Source organism: Ictalurus punctatus, chromosome 25 (assembly GCF_001660625.3).
Source record: "Ictalurus punctatus breed USDA103 chromosome 25, Coco_2.0, whole genome shotgun sequence".
In the NCBI taxonomy this organism is placed as follows: Eukaryota; Metazoa; Chordata; class Actinopteri; order Siluriformes; family Ictaluridae; genus Ictalurus; species Ictalurus punctatus.
Window position 1 is genome coordinate 3,415,549 of NC_030440.2, and position 24,452 is coordinate 3,440,000.

The 24,452-nt window shown below is 45.8% G+C and overlaps 1 protein-coding gene across 4 annotated transcripts in view; it reads right to left on the minus strand.

Annotated features, from left to right (window-relative positions):
• Positions 1 to 321: 321 nt before the first annotated feature.
• Positions 322 to 24,452, minus strand: part of lpgat1 (lysophosphatidylglycerol acyltransferase 1) — a 53,314-nt gene continuing 29,183 nt past the window's right edge. For all 4 annotated transcript variants that reach the window (XM_017455956.3, XM_047150876.2, XM_053675593.1 and 1 more), the window contains exons 7-8: positions 8,566 to 8,672; positions 322 to 6,473 (exon numbers count right to left, since the gene is read on the minus strand). In XM_017455956.3, coding sequence (XP_017311445.1) covers positions 6,310 to 6,473; positions 8,566 to 8,672 — 271 coding nt within the window. In that variant the 3' untranslated portion in view covers positions 322 to 6,309. The remainder of the gene's footprint in view (positions 6,474 to 8,565; positions 8,673 to 24,452) is intronic.

Consider the following 24,452-nt stretch of genomic DNA (forward strand, 5'->3'; position numbering starts at 1 on the left):
TATCTCGGAGGCATTTCTCCATAGCCCATAATATCGCCATAGGACAGAATTTATTCCTTGTAGGCACTGAAATACCGTACTAATGGAAGCAGACTGTTTTGCATTTCAGCCAGGGCGGTATGGTTTTCATCACCTGTACTTTGAGGGAAGAGGATCATTTTTGTCTGAGTAATTGAATACAATATTGTATATCCATCCATCTTCTATACCACTTATCCTTTTCAGGGTCACGGGGAAACCTGGAGCCTATCCCAGGGAGCATTGGGCACAAGGCGGGGTACACCCTGGACAGGGTGCCAATATAATATCGTATATCCACACTATAATTATTATTATTTTTTATTATTAAATCTTTAACATAGTATGCAATGTTGATATTACATAAACATCATGATCTAAACATTCACGAATACCCCATGAAGTGTTTATGTAAGTTTTTAGTAAGGCAGGGTGGTTGTTTTTTGTTTTTTTTTTGTTTTTTTTTAGTATTATTGACACCCATCCTATTAAATCGCACTGAAATCTTCGGTGTAGAAATGAACACACTTAACCTATTAAACACAGCAACAGCTTCACACTCGCACACATCGCAGTTCATTGATATTTATCATTTTTTATTCCAGCACAATTAATCTGTGTTGTAAAATGGCTGGGCAGCTGGAAAGAGAAGGGCAACAGGAGTACAAAATGGAAACTAAAGACCAGTCTAGCATAATTTGTTAAAATTCCTAAAAACAAACAAAAAAAAAAGACGACAACGTAAAAATAAAAGACAGTAATGACATGATGAGGGTCGAGTTCCCTTTCCTTTCCTTTCCTGTTTGACGGAAGTCCTCGCAACGTCCATCGGGCTGAACGGCCGCGGACGCATTCCGCACCTTTCCTCTGTGAAGCTGCATCATACACATTTCAGACTTCAGCAAGCTCGGCGAAACACACAAACACACTCCCACAAAGTGGCACATTTAGGCAAGCTCTGGTCTGTTAATTAGTCTAGTGGTTTGTACAGCTGAATCGCTTCCTACTGTTGCACCTTATTGCTAGACGAAGGACAAATTTCATTTAGACAACACAGAAGCGTCGTTCTCATTTATTACTAAACGCTAATAGTCCATAGGTCGAACCTAACCCCCCGGCTGATCCGTCTACGTCTAGTCACAGGCCCTGTTCCAATACTGTTTTTACGGACCCTTGTCCGAACAACCTCTTGCCAGTTTCACTTCAGAATCCTGAGGAGCAGAACTTCCTTAGAAGGCATTCCTGCAGTCTAGGAAAGTTTTCGAAACGGTGAAAATGGCAGATGAAGCTGTACATATAAAAACAGAAGCGAAAATCAATAAATAAACTTCATATTTTCAAAAACGACCCGACGCCTCCATCTCGGTGTACATAACTGATGGAATTTGGCAAGGACGACATGAGTCAAAGGAAAAAAAAAGACTGTGCAAAAGTCAACAACGGGGCATTAAAGGAACGGTTCCTTCAAAAATGAAGCGCACACAATGATCCCCTTGTTCGAAATGTAGTCAACGAGCCAAGTTTTTTTTTTTTTTTTTTTTTTTACACGTCTGAAGTTCACGTCTTTAGTTTCGCACTGGAGCTAGAAGGCTAATGTAGCTGACAAATAATGCAAGCTTGTAGTTTCCCGTTAGCATCATAGATATATAAACATAACATCACATAAAACATCAGCGTAAGTTCAATATTTGACTAATTCTAAGTATATCGTATAAAAGATAAACTACTTTTAATAAACAATACCTTGATCTTCTGACCCATGTGCAGAGGAAGGATAAAAAATACATCCATCCATTTCTCTGTACTGCTTTTCCTCCACAGTCACCTCAGGGGAACCTATCCCAGGGAACTCGCGCTACAGGGCCGGGGGGACACCCTGTATGGGGGTGCCGAATCATCACGGTGCACGATCACACACAGTTTGGAAACGCCAACCAGCCTACAACGCACGTCTTTGGATAGGAGGAAACCGGAGTACCCGGAGGAAACCCCAAAGCACCGGGAGAACACGCAGGGTGGAGGCGGGATTCGAACCCCAAACTGTGGAGGCGCGAGGCAAACGTGCCGATCACTATGCCAGCGTACCCCCTAAAGAAAAGAAATTTCCAAAGGAAGACAGAATTCCGATAGCACAAGTCCAGAAAAGGTGAGGAGCTTGGAGGACCTTAACGAGAAAAGTTGCACCCCGGCTCTGCTTTCGTCGTCTTCCCTATTCCAGCTGTTCTCAGATCACCACGTAAGGGTGCACGGCTTCCTCTCTCCGGACTATTCGCTAATAATAATAATAACAACTCGGCTTGGGAAATATTTAGTGCCAGCTTGACGCGACATCTCGGTACGGCTCTGCTTGTAAATGTAACGTGAAGGATGTTTCTACTGTGTAACAGTGAGATGAGCTTGGAGATGATCCGCCAACTTCCTGTTGATGATGAACAGTGCATCAGATTTGCGTTTGTGGTCTGGGAAAAGCCAGGCGTTGACGCTGTGGCTGAAAGAGATGAAAAAACGCTTGTGCGATACTGATTTTTTTTTCTTACTCGCAAGGAAGAATCCTTTTTTTTTTTTTTTTTTTTTTTTTACTTGTCCCAAACCAATAAAAGTAAAAAGACAGGGAAAGAAGCATTTCCGCCATTTCAGGCTTGAGGAGAGTAGGGGAGGAAGTAATACTGCTAGCGGTTGTGCAGTCGGGAACTGCTTGCTGGCAGTGCTAATGATGAAAGCTCGGCTGGACGGTGGATTTTTTGGTGATTCTATTAACAATTTTTTTTTTTTTTGTGGCTTTTTAAAAATCTTTTGGACAAAACAAATATACAGTTAAATAAAGTTGATTGATTTTTTTTTTTTTTTTTATTCACGTAAAAATTCCCACCCACCAGCTGGCTATTCCATGTCTTACAACAGCTGGGTGAAGGCCGACACGTGCCGGCTCTGAGACACGGGAAGCCAGCTAACCGCATCTTTCAGACTCGCGCAGCGTCACAGAGCCGAATAACGCACTCGCAAAAGTGCTCTCTACCATCTTCCACGTACGTGATCGCACTGACTGACCAGTGTTTCCCTGACTGAGAGAGAGAGAGAGAGAGAGAGAGAGAGAGAGAGAGAGAGAGAGAGAGAGAGAGAGAGAGAGACAGGGAGAGGAGAGAGAGAGAGAGAAAAGAGAGGAGAGAAGACAGAGAGAGAGACAGAGAGAGACAGAGAGAAGACAGAGAGAGAGAAGACAGAGAGAGAGAAGACAGAGAGAGAGAGACAGAGAGAGAGAGAGACAGGAGAGAGACAGAAGAGAGAGGAGAGAGAGAGACAGACACAAAGAGAAGAGAGAGAGACAGAGGGGGGAGAGAGAGAGAGAGAGGACAGAGAGAGAGAGAGAGAGACAGAGAGAAGAGAGAGGAGAGAGACAGGAGAGAGAGAGAGAGACAGGAGAGAGAGAGAGAGAGGAGAGAGAGGAGAGAGAGAGAGAGAGAGAGAGAGAGGAGAGGAGAGAGAGACAGGAGAGGAGAGAGAGAGGAGAGAGAGAGAGAGAGAGAGAGACAGGAGAGAGAGACAGGAGAGAGAGACAGAAGAGAGAGGAGAGAGAGAGACAGACACAAAGAGAAGAGAGAGGGACAGAGGGGGGAGAGAGAGAGGACAGAGAGAGAGAGAGACAGAGAGAAGAGAGAGGAGAGAGACAGGAGAGAGAGAGAGAGAGAGACAGACAGAAGAGAGAGGAGAGGGTGGAGAGAGAGAGAGAGGAGAGGAGAGGAGAGAGAGAGAGAGAGAATGGAGCGAGTATGAAAGAGATTACTCTTTTGGTATATTTTTTGAGTAAGAACTCGTCCTAGCCGACTCCGATGTTAAGTAGGAGCTACTACACAAAATGCATAAAGGTCCGGGGTGCTGAAGAATAAGAATAATCTGAGTAAGTCATTACACGGCACAAGCGTATCCGACCCCTCAAATATAAGAAACCATAAATATATATATTTTTCCCCCCAAAACGACAGAAGTGTTTATATTTCCATTCGGATGTGGGATTTCGGTTGGTAAGAAGCCAGTTTAACAGACAGAGTCAGTCTCCCCGAAGTGGTCGAACCCCTCGCTAGCGAAGTGCGATTTCCTCACACGGCGACGGTCACGGGTTCAAGCTGCTAGATAACTACATGCTGTAGTGAGAGAGACAGAAGGGTGATGAAGCTTGTAATCAGATACCGACTTTCAGAATGTCTGCGATTCGCGTGCGCTGCAGAAAGCCTGCTCTCAGAACTACGCATAGTAGAAACTTTCACCAGGTGAAGGGTTTTTCCACACTCTCTCTCTCTCTCACACACACACTTCCGGTGCTGAAACTAAACACTTCACCAATTTCTCTCCCTCATTCCCCACTCGCCTACATCGCGTTTTGTTTATTATATTCCCAAACTACTTATTTGATTCCGTTGTGATCTTCTCTTGAAGCTCCCGTGCATGTTTCTCCGCTGCACGTAACCACATTTCCCCGAGCCTCAACATAAGCACACGCCGGCCTCGGCGTACTGTACGAGCGATCAATCGTCCGGACTCGACGTCGACTAAACGGGCAAACTTCAGACGCCGAACTAGGCTTGGCTCACCGACTTACACTTGGAGTAGAGGAGAGCGTTGTGTACGTTTCCGTTTTCGGCTGAACTGCGAGTCAGCGTTGAAAGACGGGGTCAGATTTCCTTAAAGAACACAGAAAGCAGACAGTTAGTATGGAGCCAGACAGACAGCTCTGTCCTAATAGCCACCAATAATAATAATAATAATAATAATCATAATCATCATCATCATCATCATTTCTACTCCTTGATGTGAAATTACTAAACGGGTTGCAGTAATATAAAGTAAACTGCAGTCGGTCAGGCTTACCCACCACCATTCATGTTTCTTTAAACTGTAGAAAGAGAAATTTCTAGAAACACCAGCACAAAAGGGGTACCGTTTGTGTGTGTGTGTGTGTGTATATATGTATACACATACACACTTTACATATGTATATATATATTTTTCATCCTTTTATCTCAACATTCAGGATATTTTGAAAGTAAAAACTGAAATGCTGCGGTCACGACGTGGATTCTGTCTCAGCGTTTTGGAATACCAATTGTTCACGGTAGTAATCTTTTTCCTATTTTTTTTTTAAAAAAGAAAGAAATTAAAATAAACAGTGATTCGCAGTGAGCGCTGAGAGAACATACAGCAAACAGACATTAATCTAAAAAATAATAATAATAATAATAATAATAATAATAAAAAATATAATCCCAAATAAACAAAAACGTTGACCGGCACGCTTCGGCAGGTTACGCTGTTCTAAATTTACAGTAATGGACACCTCGGGCCTAATTTCACACTTCGTTCAGTCAACATCGAGTCCTTTCCGGTATCAGTCCTCACACTCAAAGCATATGGCTTAATTATATCTGTGAAACACCAATATGATCTCAACTAGGGTGACAAGGAGGAGGAGTTTCATCTCTACTAGAAAGCAGTTCAGTCTTATGAAAGTGTGTGAGATGTGGAGCAGGGGGGTAAAAAGAAAACAAACAAAAAAAACGAATCAAAACAAACGAAAACAGGGTCCCCTACTGAGACAGACGGTGAATCGGAGATCATCCGGCGATGTCTAAGTGTCCAGTGTAAACGTGAGCGAATTGCAATACTGTCTAGACACGGAGACACAAAAAAAAAAAAAAAACCCAAACAAACAAAAAAAAAAAAAAAAAAAACAGAGCGCACGGGACAAAGAAGGAACAGCCGGAGACAGGAGGACAGAAATGACGACAGGAAGTCCAGAGCACAATCCGTTTCGGTACGTCCGCAGGATGTTCTCCTCAAGACATAGGTGTAAGCAAGACGGTGTTACCGATGGCAGGTGCATGAGATTGGCTTATACCTGAGCCTAATTTATGATTGGAATTCAAATTAAAACATGATGTGTCAGCATGTGCATGAGTAAACATTGAGATATAGAATTTTTTTTATTGTATGTATGTATGTATGTATGTGTGTGTATGTATATATATATGGACATGTATGTGTGTAAACATGATGTCACTGTTCACCTATTTCTTTGTATGCATGTTCGTATTGCAAAACTGTGTGTGTGTGCGCGTGTGTGTAGGTTTGGGTTTTCGAATCGAATACAATTTTCCTCCATGGCCATCTTGCAATCCAGTGAGCTAAGACAACGTCTGAGGCATTTCAATAGATCCTAGACCGGCATCGATGGCTGTTCCTCCTTCCTCCATCATCGTCCCTCTTTCCGTCCCTTTCTCGCTCTCGCGATCTCTCTCTTCACCACAGCAGTGAGCAGAGCCAGCAGTAGACGTATTGAAGGACGTTGTACCACATGTAGCCTGAGATGAAGGCAAACGACTGGACGGCGCACAGCCACGCAAGGTCTAGCGTCATCGCCCGGGAAACGGCCTCCTTCTGACCTTTCGAAGGAGGGAACACTCCTGCAAAACACACGACACATGGTGGTGTTATTCACATGCGTGGGGGTAGGTAGATAGAGAGAGAGAGAGAGAGAGAGAGAGAGAGAGAGAGAGAGAGAGAGAGAAAGAGACACACTGATAGATGGAAATATCAGACAGATGGGTATAAAGATGGTCAGGTATACAGACAACATTAGTTATCTGGTATAAAAGAAATAGGCAGACAGTTCAGTAGACAGAAATATTACAGACAGACAGGTATAAAGATAGTTAGGTAGGTATTTAGACAGACAGAAAATTCAGACAGACAGGTATAAGGATAGTTAGGTAGGTGTCGAGACAGACAGGTATAAAGATAGTTAGGTAGGTATTTAGACAGACAGAAAATTCAGACAGACAGGTATAAGGATAGTTAGGTAGGTGTCGAGACAGACAGGTATAAAGATAGTTAGGTAGGTGTCGAGACAGACAGGTATAAAGATAGTTAGGTAGGTGTAGAGACAGACAGGTATAAAGATAGTTAGGTAGGTGTAGAGAGACAGACAGGTATAAAGATAGTTAGGTAGGTGTAGAGAGACAGACAGGTATAAAGATAGTTAGGTAGGTGTAGAGACAGACAGGTATAAAGATAGGTAGGTAGGTGTAGAGACAGACAGGTATAAAGATAGTTAGGTAGGTATTTAGACAGACAGAAAATTCAGACAGACAGGTATAAAGATAGTTAGGTAGGTGTAGAGACAGACAGGTATAAAGATAGTTAGGTAGGTGTAGAGACAGACAGGTATAAAGATAGTTAGGTAGGTGTAGAGACAGACAGGTATAAAGATAGGTAGGTAGGTGTAGAGACAGACAGGTATAAAGATAGGTAGGTAGGTGTAGAGACAGACAGGTATAAAGATACTTAGGTACGTATTTAGACAGACAGAAAATTCAGACAGACAGGTATAAAGATAGTTAGGTAGGTGTAGAGACAGACAGGTATAAAGATAGTTAGGTAGGTGTAGAGAGACAGACAGGTATAAAGATAGTTAGGTAGGTGTAGAGACAGACAGGTATAAAGATAGTTAGGTAGGTGTAGAGACAGACAGGTATAAAGATAGTTAGGTAGGTGTAGAGACAGACAGAAAATTCAGACAGACAGGTATAAAGATAGTTAGGTAGGTGTAGAGAGACAGGTATAAAGATAGTTAGGTATATAGACAGACAGAAAATTCAGACAGACAGGTAAAAAGAGAGTCAGGTATATAGACAGACAGACAGACAGAAATAGCAGACGGTGAAATAAAGATGAACAGGCAGAAAAACAGTCATACGGGACAGATAGATTAACAGACTGACGCTAGACAGACAGCTTTATAAAATGACAGACAGGCAGGCAGACAGACACACAACGGGGGAAGCACATGAATACATAGCTGGACATGAGCAGAAACATCTGACCGATTAATAGACAAACAGAAATTTATGTATACAGATACACTATATGGCCAAAAGTTTGTGGACACCTGACCATCACACCCCTATGTGGTTCTTCCCCAAACTGCTGCCACAACGATGGCCTTGTATGCTGTAGCATAACAATTTCCCTTCACAGGAACCAAGAGACGCAAACCTGTTCCAGCACGACAGTGCCTGTGCACAAAGCGAGCTCCATGGAGACATGGTTCGTCACATTTGGACTGGGAAAAAAAAATCGAGTGGCCTGCACAGAGCCCTGACCTGAACCCCACTGAACACCTTTGGGAGGAACTGCAACACCGACTGCACCCCGGGCCTCCTCGCCTCTACCACTAATGGTCCCGTGGCTGGATTGGGAAAACCCCCACAGCCACGCTCTAACATCTAGTGGAAAGCCTTCCCAGAAGAGTGGAGGTTATTCTAACAGCAACGGGAGACCAAATCTCCAACGGGATGTTCAAAAAGCACACGCAGATGTGATGGTCAGGTGTCCATATACTTTTGGCCATATAGCGTAGATATACACGGTCAGCTATATCGGACAGACAGATAGAAACACACATCCTAGCAGACCGCTAGACAGATGTAAAGACATTAGACGGTCAGAAAGGCGTGATCATGAACAGAGGAAGTCTGAGCGGGTGTTAGCCCTCACCTGTCTTATAGAAGTGAGCGAGAAGTTCTTCCTTCTCCACAAACCTCTGATACAGCCAGTCTGTGAGAGCATCCATCTCCACTGGCACCTCTCGTACCGGGTAGATCCTGACACGCACACACACACACACACACACACACACACTCAAATGTTTCTGTAAAGATAGCAAAGTAACTGTTTGTGGTTATGAATTCGCTCTGTTGAATATTGTGGACAGGGGCAACAAGATGACGTCGTGAAAACACGGCATCGAACCCAACACACACGGACCCGAGCCGTCTCACGCCACTACCACGGGTATGTTCACTTCAGCACGTGCTGCTAGCTAGTCAACGTCATACAGCTTTCCTGTTTTACTTTATGGGTTTACCATTTAGCAAGCAGCTTATTACTCATAGAACTTTTTTTATTTCAATGCTTTAGCAGTCCACCTGGGTCACTCCCCTCAGCTCTCGGAAAACATTCCACCTGAAGATACCTCCCCGATTCCTGGCTGAGTGCGCTCAGCTGCCTAGAGACATCCCGAACCTGAAAGATTCTACCAAACTCATGTCTGGGGCTGTCCACATGGCCACGCCTTGCACAGGCCTGGACACACCAACCTGACCACGCCCATTCCAATCCTAGAGCTATCCGCCTGGCTGCATCCCCTCAGTTCCTGGGTCCACCAACCTGGCCACACCCCTCTCAGCTCTCAGGGTGGGGACAGGTGGAAGACCCCTGAAACAGAGGGGGTGTGGTCAGGTGGATGGTTACAGGAACAGTGGACAGTTCCTGACAGTTGAGGACAGTGAAGTTTTCTGGGTGGCCCAAGGAACCGAGAGGGCAGGGCATGGCATGGGACGGTGGGCAGTTCCTCGGTTCCTGGGGCCACCATAAGCGTCGTAGCACAGTAGGCGCATTATTTCTGTATGCAAAAACCTCTTTCCGTTTCCCTTTACCACATCTTTTCTTTATCCATACCACAACTTCAACATTTCAGACATGTTTTCTTCGCGTTAAAAAGTTGGATGATGCACTACTGAGAGACACAGCAGGCAAAGAAGACACAACACACACACACTGGATCTGTGATTAGGAGTCAAAGTCCAGCCGAACCACGTGGGATTAGCAAGCTTCCGAAAAAGCGCTGTTCACCGCTCAGTGTTTTTTAAATTAAAAAAAAAAAAAAAAAAAAAAAAAACCCATACAGATGTGCAGCTTTCGAACTCTTTCTGCTGACGGAGAGCTCGCGCGTGTGGGTTTGTGTGAACAGCTTGGCGAAATGCCGCCGTGGCACTGCGAGAAACGCTAAGGAGGAAACGCGAACGGCTTACGGGCGACTAAATCCACCGACGTCATCAATTATTCGCGGGCAGACTGAGAAACGATACACACGCAGCAGACGCGTGAAAACGACACACACGACCTGTGTGGACAACACCGAGAGGGACTGAAGAGAACCTTACATCTGATAACGTTAACACACACACGCTGCTCCGACGACTGCAGAGCGTCCGAGCGCAACGGAAGACTCGAAGGACGCGACGACCCGATAGTAGAGTTGTATACGGTGCCCTCCAGATATATTGGCACCCTTCATCAAAACGAACAACGACGATTGTACGAAACGGACCTTAGACGGAGTACGGGCGCGTCTCAATCGGGGCTCCGTAGGTTGTGAATCAGTATATGGCGTATACGAGTTGGGGCACCGGTAAGGACCCTGGCGCACTACACACCGGGACACCGACGACTACGTATTCGCTGAACACTTAAGTCGTTAAACTTAAACAAACCGTTTATATAGGACGTCAAATAAAGTTAAAAATCACGAATGTGATAATCCTTCGAGAGCCACACCAATAATCACAAGCGACACAAGAGTTCGTGAGGCTTCGAATAATATGACGTCATTTCCAGTAAAGCAGCATACTCGGCATCGACGCGCACCGGAAGGATTCCGCGTCCGAGACGCCCCTTAAACTCTCCGACTCCCCGATCGGTGCCCCGACTTCTGAACTAGCGAGCTGATCGAGACGCACCCTTAGTTTCCTTTGCTTCCACCGTGTCTTGTTTCTCTGGGGTAAAAATATGAGGTTGCACACATCAACACATAAAATCCCATCATCCTTCATTACTAAAGAACGTGTACCACAAAAAAGGTCGTACCAGTTGTTGACCTGCGCAAATCAGGGAAGGCTTAGAGGGGTCCAAAATTCTGGGACGGCATTGAAAATCTGGGATTTGTTTCATTTGACACGGGAAACAAACCCAAAGTTTTAGAACCGAGAAAAAAAAAGCGATTTAAGATACTGACCATGTTGACTCCTTCGTAGAAAAAGGTGAATGATCTATTGAAGCACGTCTGATGGATTTGACCTGGCATGGAAGATCAGGTTTTACCCGTGCCACACCGTCATCACAGCAAAAGACGGACGTACCAAGTACTAAGAAACTGAAATTCATGTAAACGTTGCCAAGATTCTGCCTTTCACTCAAGTTATTGTTAATATTATAATCTGTAATGAGAAACGCTGCATTCAGTTAACGAAGAACGCAAAAACGAAAGCGTCTCCACTGGTGGTCTCAGACTTTCGGACTTCGCCGGATATCGAATCAGATCCAAGACCCTGGTCTTGCGCTCGGTAATAGTAATCGTGAAAGCTAAAAGCGGTAAAGCGGCCTCCGCATGAATCTAATCAGCTGAGCGAGCGCTCTAATGGATGTTTACTGCTCGCTGACTGCGCCGTTCCTGTTGAGGAAGAAAAAAAGAAAAGAAAAAAAAAACCCGCAGCTGCTTTCACATCCTGAAGGAGAAATAAAATCAGGCAGAGTGTGTTGGGAAACAGTATCACTGCTATTTACTCACACACATCGTTACGATCATCATAATGACCTCTCGAAACTTCACGAGGGAACGCCACCTTGCCAAAATCTGATCTTCTCGCCTCACCTCGATCTCACCGTACAGCTCGGATCAAACGCACTCGAGCCGACCGGGACGGCCAGGAACCTTGGAGTGACTTTCGATGACGGCTTGACCTTCACAGACCGCATTTCGACAACCGCACGGTCCTGTAGGTTCATTCCGTACAACATCAAGAAAATCAGACCCTACATCACCGAACGGGCCACGCAGATACTAGTCCAGGCTCGAAACTGGACTACCGCAACGCACTACTCTCGGGTCTCCGGGCCAGCTCCGTCAAACCCCTTCAGACGATTGAGAATGCAGCAGCGCGCCTCGTCTTCACCCAGCCCAACAGAACCCACGTCACACCGCTCTTCATCTCCCTCCACTGGCTTCCTGTATCCGCCCGCATCAAATTCAAGGCCTTCGTGCTCACATACAAGACCTTGTCTGGACCCCTCATCTCTCTCCCGAAGGCTTACGTTCCCTCACGCAACCTGCGATCGATCCACGACCGACGCTCAGTAGCACGTACTCGGCGTGGCTCAAGACTCCTTTCCAGAACCTCCGCTCTATCTGACCCTCAAAGGTGGAATGAACTTCCCCCTCCCCCACTTACATTTTTTAAAACAAACAAACAAACAAATAAATAAACTCTGCACTTTCTCCGGCTCCTACACCTCGACTCCGCACCGTGCTTCTCTAGAACTCGATTGTAAGGTAAAGCAAGATTCCCAGAATCCCCTGCTCGCACACTGACTGTGGAAGGACGTACAGGATGGTAAAAGGATGTGCAGTGTGGATCTCGCTGCCTCACCCGCCCATGTCCTGAAGTGACCTCGCTATTCAGATGTCGTTTGGAGAAGCAGACTTTAAGCAGCTAAACTCGATTTGGAAGCATGTGTAATCGGATTATTCTTTATAACTCGGAATCGATGAGTGGAGATGATGGAGTGAACCGACTCGGCGCTCGCGCTGTACTGCCCGATAGCTCCGATTAGCCGCCGCTGTTTACGGGCTCGTATTTCACTCTTATCCGATTGATTCGGAATCGTTCGAGAAATTGATGTTGGTCGATTTCTTTCCATACTTTATTGGAATAATAATAATAATAATAATAATAATAGCTATATCTAGATTACTGTGCATACGCAATAAAAGCAGTGAGGGTTTTCAATCGACCGACCAACCTATCAATCAAAAATGTCTTTAGAAGCAGATCAGTTTCTACACTATTCATAAGGGCGCCAGGTAGAGCATTCAGATCCATCATGTTCTATCCCGAGTAGCCGTTTGATATTTGGCCAAACTAGACGATTTTACTTGGACCACGGGGAGGAAATGTAAGACTGAGCCGTGTATAAAATAATGTTACTGGAGGTAAAAACGTTGAAGTGAATCGGAATCGTTGAATGGTCTGCATGATGGTGCAGCAGGTAGCGTTGCTGCTTCACTGCTCCAGGGTTCACGGTTCGACGCATTTTGGCTCAAATCCACAGAAATATCGAAAATGTGCAAGCTCCTCCGAATACTGCGGAGTTCGCATTAACTATGCGATCATAAAATCCTGGAGGGACGTCTTTATAAAAATAATAATCCATCCATCTTCTATACCGCTTTATCCTTTACAGGGTCACGGGGAAACCTGGAGACTATCCCAGGGAGCGTCGGGCACGAGGCGGGGTACACCCTGGACAGGGTGCCGATCCATCGCAAGGCACAATCACATACACATTCATACACTACGGACACTTTGGACACGCCGATCAGCCTACCGTGCATGTGTTTGGACTGGGGGAGGAAACCGGAGTACCCGGATGAAACCCCCGCAGCACGGGGAGAACACGCAAGAAGAATGAATGATACAACTGCTTAAATTGCTGTCCTGTTAAAATCCATCACAAAAGGGACTTCAGTGGTTTAATCCCAATTTGATGAAGCGAGGTGGTGGAACACGTGATAACGTGATCGGCTGAGCCGAGAGGTGAAAAAACCCCCGCTACAAACATGGCTCGGAAACATCCGACTTTCTCCGGAAGAGGCTGTCACTCCGACATCGTGTTTACTTGGCGTCACGTCGGTCACATGGTTAAAACGTTTAAAGAAAAATGCTATGAGCTCTTCTTCCAACTAAACCGCATGTTGTGCGGAAAAGCACATTACGTCACGTTCAAATATTCCTGGTCCTGTCTGAACCCGTCCTAGCGCTTGCGCACACACTTACGTGTACAAAAAAATAAATAAATAAATAAAAACCAGACGGACGTCGCCGTGCGGTGTCGCGACTCGTCGGCGTTCCCTCTGTCTAAACAAACAGTGCTGAGGTATTTGGTTTAAAAAAGGAAATCGTGTCGGATCACGATGTCTCGAACAAGCCGTGTTCCCCAAGTCTACACTGATGTCGCCTGCTTGAGCTGATAAACTACTGGAACGGCGGGGGGTTGATCCAAGAGGAAAACGTAGTGGGAAAGATCGAAACGGATATGCGGCCTGGTGATGCTAGTCGAGCCGTAGAAGCATTCATTAGCATGGGATCGGATATATTATAATGCAGCAACTTCCTTAAACGGTACGGCAAAGCAGATCTAATCAAGCTTGTACTGTACAACCAGGACAACTTGTATAACAGCATGTTAGTTTCTTATTGATGACTATTGCACGTGTGCAATAATGGCTAGTTAGCAGCTAGCATAAACCGGTCCAAACCGTGACTGATGACTCCTTTCAAGTCACTGAAGTTAAGCTACTACTTCGTTTTTATCAGAAAGTGACACTCAGATTGTGTGTACGTGTGCATCCAACATTCTGTCTCCCGCTGGGCTAAAAACAGCTCTCGGGCGGCTTCGCAGTCTCACACTTGTTCCCAGAATACAGAGGTAGCATGTTTTCATTAGCCGAGCAACACTGAACGGACACTTTTAATAGCAACAGGTTTTTTTTTGTTGTTGTTTTTCTTTTCCAATGTATCTGATGAATTCATAAAAACCACCATTAATTCGATCATGTTATTCTATTGACTTCCTTCGACTGGAATTATGCACTGGGGTCAGAAGAGTGCGAGAGATGAAGACTTCCTTGTTGGACCTATCATTGTGGGCGGCTGGGGATCAGGTGGTAGAGCGGGTTGTCCACTAACCGTAGGGTCGGCGGTTCGATTCCTGGCCCACGAGACTCCACACGCCGAAGTGTCCTTGCGCAAGACACTGAACCTTGCATAGCAGCTCTGCTACCATTGGTGTGGCTCTACTACCATTGGTGTGGCTCTACTACCATTGGTGTGGCTCTACTACCATTGGTGTGGCTCTGCTTCCATTGGTGTTGCTCTGTTTCCATTGGTGTGGCTCTGCTTCCATCGGTGTGGCTCTGCTTCCATCGGCGTGGCTCTGCTTCCATCGGCGTGGCTCTGCTACCATCGGCGTGGCTCTGCTACCGTCGGCGTGGCTCTGCTACCGTCGGTGTGGCTCTGCTACCATCGGCGTGGCTCTCAGTCTCTGCATTTGAACCTGAAGTGAACGTCTACTTCTGTAAACATAATACATCTCTAACCATGTTCAACACTGCATTAAGAGTGCTGTTAAAATTTTCCAACTTTAGTTGCTTTTCTTTTGCTGTTATAATAACCTCCACTCTTCTGGCTTCCCACTGGATTGTGGAGCGTGGCTGTGGGGATTCGTGCCCATTCAGCCACAAGAGTATTAATGAGGCGAGGCACTGACGTCAGGTGACGAGGCCTGCGGTGCAGTCAGTGGTCCGGTTCGTCCCCGAGGTGCTCGTTAGGGTTCCGATGAAGGCCCCTAACTCCAGCGACCGGAAACCGGAAACGCTACAGCATACAAAACACAACCTACACAGTTATGTGCTGTTTGGCAACAGTTTGTGGAAAGCTCACATACGGGTGTGACGGTCACACGTCCACGTACTTTTGGCCACATCGTCTACGTTTCGATACGACCTTGTTTCCGCTCATTTCTTTAACGGGCGGTGCCAGTAGTTCTAGAGCTGACCGTACATAGAGGCGGACCTCGGGGTCGACCGCCGTGAAGACCGCGCTGATAAATATTTGAATATCTATGATGTTTATGAGCACAGCAGTCTAGCGTAAAACGTCTTTATAAAAAAAAAATAAATAAATAAAAAAAAAAGAGCATTCGCGGAGAGGAAAGAAAGACATTCTCGCTTGTCCTTTATCTCTCCTGTAAACCTCACGCAGCCGACAACATGGCTGTCGGTTCCTTCAGCGAGATACACTGAACTCTGAACAGTCACCCACACACCCGACATTCAGCACGTCTAATGGGGACAGTGAAGAAATGCTCTGTTTGAAGAGAAAGGCCCTACGTGCTCTCTGCATACACACACACACACACACACACACACACACTATGCTATAACATCATATTATTATCATCATTATTATTTTTATCATCACCGGACTCTAGCAAATGAACGCTAGTGGTGTGGTCAGGATTTCTTTTACTAATCAGAATTACACCGTGATCCGTACGGTTATCCCGATACCCGTGACACGCTCGTGTACGCTGCCTGCCTACTGAGCAGTTATCTAAAATAAAACACAGGGTAGTCAGGGTAACTGTAAGCATCTCTGATATTAATATCACACCCGGGATCATTAAAATAACACAGTGCATCAGCAGATAGTCATTTTGCAGTAAATAAGCAGTTGTTGGACATCAGCTCCGTGACAGCAGAGAGGGAGGAAGATAAACCGCGTGTGAACGCAAAATGAGATCTTCAGAAAAACAACAGCAGCAGGAGCCTGGAACCTGATTTGGTTTAAATCTGGTTTAGTTTGGTGCTGAATAATAAAAATAAATAAATAAATAAATAAAAAGTTACCCAGCTAACTAGTCGTAACAGATCAAACTTGGCAAATGATAACGCTGTGAGCTTCCACACACTTCTTACGCTGCCACATATTCCCCGACTGCTCCGCCGTGCTCGTGTTCTTTATACACTTTAACGGGCTTTGCTGAGCTCAGCTGCCATCTGCTCAGCTGTTTCTGTACTTCCTCGACTATCGAACATGCTCCTGAGCTTAGAAACAATCGGTCCTGTCCTCTTTATATTCCGCGCTGGTATTTAAGCTAGAGAACAAAAAAAAAAAAAAGCCTGTCTAATAATGAAGAGGAGGCAAGACGGGTACACTGAATTATTAAGAGAAACAATGAGATGGGAAGACGGATAGACACGTGGATAGAAATACATAGACAGAAATAGCTAAACAGACAGAAACAGATGGATAGGAAGACAACCAGATGCATAGACAGACAGACAGACACATAGATGGATATAAAGACATACGGCCAGATGTGTAGACAGACTGGGATAGACAGACAGACACATAGATGGATATAAAGACATATAGCCAGATGTGTAGACAGACTGGGATAGACAAAGACACATAGATGGATATAAAAGACATATGGCCAGATGTGTAGACGGACTGGGATAGACAAAGACACATAGATAGATATAAAAGACATATGGCCAGATGTGTAGACAGATTGGGATAGACAGACAGATGCATAGATGGATATAAAGACATATGGCCAGATGTGTAGACAGACTGGGATAGACAGACAGACACATAGATAGATATAAAAGACATATGGCCAGATGTGTAGACAGACTGGGATAGACAGACAGACACATAGATAGATATAAAAGACATACGGCCAGATGTGTAGACAGACTGGGATAGACAAAGACACAGATAGATATAAAAGACATATGGCCAGATGTGTAGACAGACTGGGATAGACAGACAGACACATAGATAGATATAAAAGACATACGGCCAGATGTGCAGACAGACTGGGATAGACAGACAGACGCATAGATGGATATAAAAGACATACAGCCAGATGTGTATACAGACTGGGATAGACAGACAGACGCATAGATGGATATAAAAGACATACAGCCAGATGTGTATACAGACTGGGATAGACAGACAGACGCATAGATGGATATAAAAGACATATGGCCAGATGTGTAGACAGACTGGGATAGACAGACAGACGCATAGATTGATATAAAGACATATGGCCAGATGTGCAGACAGACTGGGATAGACAGACAGAGACAGACAGACAGAAAGGCAGACATATAGCCAGATACATCGACACACAGGCAGACAGACAGACTGACAAAGACAAATAAGCAGATGCATGGACAGACAGGGACAGATAAACAGAGACAGGTAGACAGATAAAAAGAGGTCTAGCCAGATGCATAGACAAACGGGGATAGATCGACAGACAGAAAGACATACAGTATGCCAGATGAACAGACCGAGGGAGATAGTTACACAGACAGACAGATATATACAGTCATGTGAAAAAATAAGTACACCCCATGGAAATTGTAGCTTTTTTTGACGTATTCGGACAAGCAAACATTTATATCTGATCCCCTTTGAAACAGCGCCTATTAATAAAAGTTGAGATACTTGAACAAAAACACAAGGGAAATTAACTTTTTCAATCATTTATTCGACAAAACCATCAATACATGCGATATTGTTCTGTGGAAAAAGTAAGTACACCCTTGACCTCAGAAGCTAGTATTGCCCCCTTTAGCAGAAGTAACCTCTTGTAGGTGTTTTGTATAATTGTCCACCAGTGTCAGTGACATCGGCGTGCTGGAATTGGTGACTACTCTTCCATGCAATGATCTTTCGGTTGCAAGATGTTTAAGGGTTTTCTTGCATGTACTGCCGGTTTCAAATCCCTACACAACATTTCAATGGGATCCAAGTCCTGGCTTTAACCAGGCCATTCCATAACCCTCCACTTCTGCTTTATGTGCCATTCCTGGGTGGTTTTGCTAGTGTGCATAGAATCCTGATCCTGTTGAAAGGTCCTCTTCAATTTTCAGACAGACGGCCTCACGTTATCTTCAAGCACTCTTTGATATGATGCAGAATTCATAGTTGAATCCATTAATGCAAGATGTCCGGTCCCTGAGGCAGCGAAGCGGCCCCAAACCATAACATTTCCACCACCGTGCTTCACAGTTGGTATGAGGTGCTTCTCCTGAAAAGCTGTCTTTGGTCTGCGGCAAACGTGTCTGCTGTTAGTGTGGACAAACAACTCTATCTTTGATTCTACTGTCTAGAACGCATTATTCCAAAATTACCGGTCTTTGTCTATACGCTCGTTGGCAAACTGAAGTCTTGCGAAAGGCTTTTTCCTGGCACGCCTCCCATGCAGGTCAGATTTGTGCAATCTCTTTCCGATTGCACAACCACGCACTGTGAAACCGACAGTTGCAAGACTTACTAGCAGTTCCTGTGATGAAATTTCGGGGGTTCTTGGAGACTTCTTTTTGCATCAGACGGTCTGCTCTTGAGCCGAATTCGCTGGGACGGCCAGTCCTGGAGAAATTGGCAGTCGTTTGAAATCTGCGCCATTTATAGATGATTTCCCTTACGGTGGAATGATGCGTTTCAAATCATTTGCAGATCCTTTTAAATCCCTTGCCGGACTGGTACGCATCCACGACAAGGTCTTACAGAACTCTTTAGATCTTGGCGTGATGACACCACACACCTCAACGGCAAAGGGAACACCAGACATTAGATATGAGCGGGGTATGAATAAAACCGGTTCCACCTGCACTCCCTAAGCAGGGTCTAATCACTGGCACCCGATCTTCAACACCTGATTGGATTTAAAGGTGTGATAAATATAGGGGTGTACTTACTTTTTCCAGGTGACTGAGCTGTTTTTAGTTAAATTGTGAAAATGACTACAAAATGTGTTATTTGATAGACTATCAACGTTATTAATAGGCACTATACATCAAAAAAGAAAAACTACTTCCATGGGGTGTACTTATTTTTCCCCACGCGACTGTAGATAGATAAAGCGGATGGGCGGCGGCAGACGAGCAAGACTGCGCGACGGACAAACAGTCAGGAAATAATCTGTTGTGATTAAATGAATAAATCATTGAGAAAACGGTGAATAAGCGAGGAGTCCAATCTCACACGCTGGCTAATGGCCACGTCTCAGTAAATCATTCATACAGCCCTGTTCCAATCGCCTGAGCGCAGAGAACCGGACTCCCAGCCTTACTCGCCTGAAACCCGCGGACCCCGACCTGGAAAACACCACCACAGAAGCAGGGCGGACTAGAAGAGCGTGGGTTCAAACCCTCCACACCTGGACTTTGACTGAGAACCTCAACCTCCTTCCCCGTCAGATTCTCACAGATATAAAATAATGATTATTAATATTACATCCATCTTCTATACCGCTTATATTTTTCAGGGTCACGGGGGAACCTGGAGCCTATCCCAGGGAATATCAGGCACGAGGCGGGGTACACCCTGGACACTGTCAATCCATCAACGGGCCCAATCACGTACACACTCACACACCCGTTCATACACTACGGACACTTTGGACACGCCGATCAGCCTACCGTGCGTGTCTTTGGACTGGGGGAGGAAACCGGAGTACCCGGAGGGAACCCCCGCATCACGGGGAGAACACGCAAACTCCGCACACACAGGGCCACGGTGGGAATCGACCCCCCGACCCTGGAGGCGTGAGGCGGACGTGCTAACGTAATAAATAAAATCGCGATATAACAGCTAGTCCGTTCCAGACTGTGACGGATGAATAACGAGACGATGAGACGATGTCTTGGCATGCAGATGAGAATGAGAATCTGCCGCACAAAATAAATAAATAAATAAATAAATACGATCACTTCGCGGCTATATGAACGTACTGTTTTTTTCATCCACGCAGCATCTTGCCGTCTGTTTTTTTTTCCTCCTCTTGCGTATGAGTCAAGTCTAACCTTCATCACACAATCCATACAGCACCAACTTAACCTTCAAATTGTGTGTAGCCAAAAATATTATTATTAGCTAGTGACTAAATGTGATTCTGTAGCTAGGCAAGATTTCTCCCCCAGGTTAGTCACCTGCCAATTCCCATCTCCAGCAAGCTCTCCACCAGCCAGGGACGTTTCTCCTGGGACACGTGAAGCCAACCACATGCATCAGAGCAGCGTATCACGCTCAGAGCGAAGTCTTACCTACCCTCTTCCCCATACAGGAGCTCACAGACACCCGTGATTGGCTAGTCGCAGTGATTGACGAGCAAGAGAGAGAGTATTCCATCCCTCCCACTCAGAAAGCATGTCCAGTTTTGCTTCCTTGGCTCCGGACCACGGACGGTTTTCTGTTGCGCCTCTGAACGCGTTTCATCTGAATGCCCCGGGATGATAAACTACCGCATTATTACACGTTAAATGATCCAGTAAAGTGTCTTGGATGGAAGTTCATAATCGTATGAGAAATGCAAGTGCTTCAGAATCACTTTTTATTGCATTTACCCATGGTAATCCTCATACTACACGTCTGCATCATGATCGATCACGTAAGCCCTGTGGTTTATGTGCGCCGCTCGCCCATAAACACACCGTCACTCACTTACGGCTCGGCTTACAGGGGCGGTTCCCATCACCTGCCAACGTGGGGTTTTTTTTCCTTTTGGACACGAGGCGAACGTGTCCGTGTCGTACTTTAACCCGCTATAAACGTTTACGAAAACAAGACATCCTCCTTAATTAGACGTCCCTCTCTTCCTCTTAATTCGCTTTAATTACGGCTGGACGGCCAGCTGCCGTATAGGGCCCTTCCTTAATGATATAGATATGGTGCTATTCTCAAAAAGGTGCGATATTCTTTAACAGATTGCATTATATTATCAGATCGTCAACAATCAGTCGTCAGGACACCTAATGCTAAGAAAAACTCTAAGAAGTAATATTTAATACACTATAATTGATAAGAGTAATACAAAGTAATATTTGTGACTGAATGGAATACTAGTTTCGGTTAAAAGATAAGATACCTGGATTAAAGTGCACCTATTATTGATTTTCAGATATTCCCGTTCATGTAGTGTGTCGTATACGTAGCCGTTTGTGCATGTAAAAAGTCTGCAGAGTTTCAAAAAAAGTTTCGAAGCGCACGACAGACGGAGTTATCGACTCCCGAAAGAAGGAATCGATTCTGAACAGACGAATCGAGTCGTTAGTGATTCCGGACTTTACTTCCCGTACTAACCTACGTAGGTTCGTAAGCAAAAGCCCCGCCTCCTGTCTTCATCGGCCGCTCGCTGAGAGGCGGAGCTGAAACTCGTTACGGTAGGGGGCGTTTCCTTTACGACACACGCTGACAGCGGTGGACCAATCACAACAGACTGGGACGTCTGACGAATTAGAGCGGTGTACGCGCTCTGAAAGGAGGAGATTAGAACGAATCTTTTAGAACGGATCACTGAACGAGTCGTTTGTGAGACTGGGGGGGGCGAAAAGTTCAATTATGAGCACGTTAAAGTGTTTTTTGACTTCGGACGCCTGTGAACCTATCGTACGCGGGCTTTAAAACAAAATTAGGCACGTTTCAAATCACGATAGGTGCGCTTTAAATCACGTACTTGGAAAGGAGCCGAGGGTGCTCCTGAAAGTGATCTTGGGAGAACAGAGTCTCGAGACATCTGCACCCTGCTACATAAAAGAAAAGAAAAATAGAAAAAAAAAAAAAAAAGAGCTTTCTTTGAAATAGTTAGTTAAGTTGATAAATGGAAAGAGCTGCTATGCGAGGCGCTAACTTGCCATCGGGAGCAACTTGGGGTTCGGCGTCTCGCCCAAGGACACTTCGGTATGTGGAGTCACGTGGGCCGGGAATCGAACCTCCGACCCTACGATCAGTGGACGACCCGCTCTAGCACCCGATCCACGACCGACGTGAAATGCCACCGTGTGGGAACACCTGCAAACACGAAGCTGATCTCATACGAGATATTTAATCAGGCGGGTCGGCAGGAGACGTGCGTTTTTCCACGGTGCGCTCATCGCAAAACACTCGTACCACGAAGGTGAGCTGATTCACAGCTGCTTTTATATAGCTCAACACTCATAATAATCTTTTCTCTTGGATTACACAAGTTGAACCGATCGTGTTACCGAACACCCTGACCAAGTAGAGCGTCCATAACTGACGCGGACTGCGCCGTGGTTCATTTCAACCAGCTCCAAACCTCCGTCTTCAAGAGGACCGAGGATCGGGTCTGTGGACTGCTCCCGGGATCGAAAACAGCATTAAATCCAGAAAAAACAAAAACAAAACGGTAGATGTTAAAATCGTAAAAGTGTATGAGGAGGGGCAATGAGGTGCGAACGAAGGCCGAATATTACGACCGAAAATCTGCTCGATGGAAACAAAAGAAGATGGAGGCACTTACAGAACCAAAGGGTGGGCATGTTATTTGGATCCGAGCGTTCAGAAAACAAGACCGGATTTTTATCTCTACTATTCTCTACGCAGTACGTAATAAATATACAGCATACAAACCGTATACATGTGCTTCCAGTAGACTAATGTGTGAGATCAAGGGAGGGTAGATGATTAATATAAACAGCTAAAAGAGACAGACGGAGCAATAAAGAAGTAGAAAGGCACAAAGGGAAAGGAGGCAGATAGAAAGAATGGGAGAGAGTGAGAGAGACAGAGAGAGAGAGATGAGAAAGAAGGGGGGTAGGGAGGTAGTGTTAAGCACAAATCTTTGAAGGTGACAAATGTTACAGCGTTATTATCCAGATCCAGGCTTAAAAGAGAAAATACAACTACAAAGAGGTGAGTGAGAGAGAGAGAGCGAGAGTGAGTGAGCGCGAGAGAGAGCGCAAGCGAGAGAGAGTGAGAGCGAGAGCGAGAGAGAGCGAGAGAGAGCGCAAGCGAGAGAGAGTGAGAGCGAGAGAGAGAGCGAGAGAGAGCGCAAGCGAGAGAGAGTGAGAGAGACAGAGAGAGCGAGAGAGAGAGAGCGCGAGCGAGAGAGTGAGAGCGAGAGAGCTAGAGCGAGAGAGCGCGAGAGAGAGAGAGAGCGAGAGAGAGAGAGCGAGCTAGAGCGAGAGAGCGAGAGAGAGCGAGCTAGAGCGAGAGAGCGAGAGAGAGAGCGAGAGAGCGAGAGAGAGAGCGAGAGAGCGCGAGAGAGAGCGAGAGAGCGCGAGAGAGAGCGCGCGAGAGAGAGCGCGCGAGAGAGAGCGCGCGAGAGAGAGAGAGAGAGAGCGAGAGAGAGCGAGAGAGAGCGAGAGAGAGCGAGAGAGAGCGAGAACAAGCGAGAGAGAGCGCAAGCGAGAGAGAGTGAGAGCGAGAGAGAGAGCGAGAGAGAGCGCAAGCGAGAGAGAGTGAGAGAGACAGAGAGAGCGAGAGCGAGAGCGAGAGAGCTAGAGCGAGAGAGCTAGAGCGAGAGAGCTAGAGCGAGAGAGCTAGAGCGAGAGAGCGCGAGAGAGAGAGAGAGAGAGAGAGAGAGAGAGAGCTAGAGCGAGAGAGCGAGAGAGCGCGAGAGAGAGAGCGCGAGAGAGAGAGAGAGAGAGAGAGAGAGAGAGAGAGAGAGAGAGAGAGAGCGCGAGAGCGCGAGCGCCTCCGTAAAGCCAGGTCTTAAAGGCTCGGGGTAAAATGAGGTCATTGGGGACAAAACAGCAGCAGTCAGCTGAGAGTGAGTAAGATAAGTGTGTGTGAGAGCAATAGTGTATGTGTATGTGTGTGTGTGTGTGTGTGTGTGTGTGTGTGTGTGTGTGTGTGTGTGTGTGGGGACAGGGGAAGATTGCTGCAGGACACTCAGCCTGCTTATCAGTGAGCATTAAATAAGTTCATGGCTCATCATTTCTATTTTGAGTTTTTATAGAATCCCTGCATTCATACACGGTGGAACACCAATCAGCCGTTTTGGGATGGGGACGGGGCGGGAATATTGTGCAGTTGTTAGCGCCGTCTTTGATGGTTAAAAAAAACAACAACAACAACAACCCCAGTATTTGAACATGGTAATTCTGAAAGGTACTCTGCGTCTCGTGTGGTATTCACGTCGACCGACACAGCAAAGAGAAGCTGGTGAGGAACCACCGTTTCTACAACTCTTACAACACAAGTCATAAGAGGAACTAACTA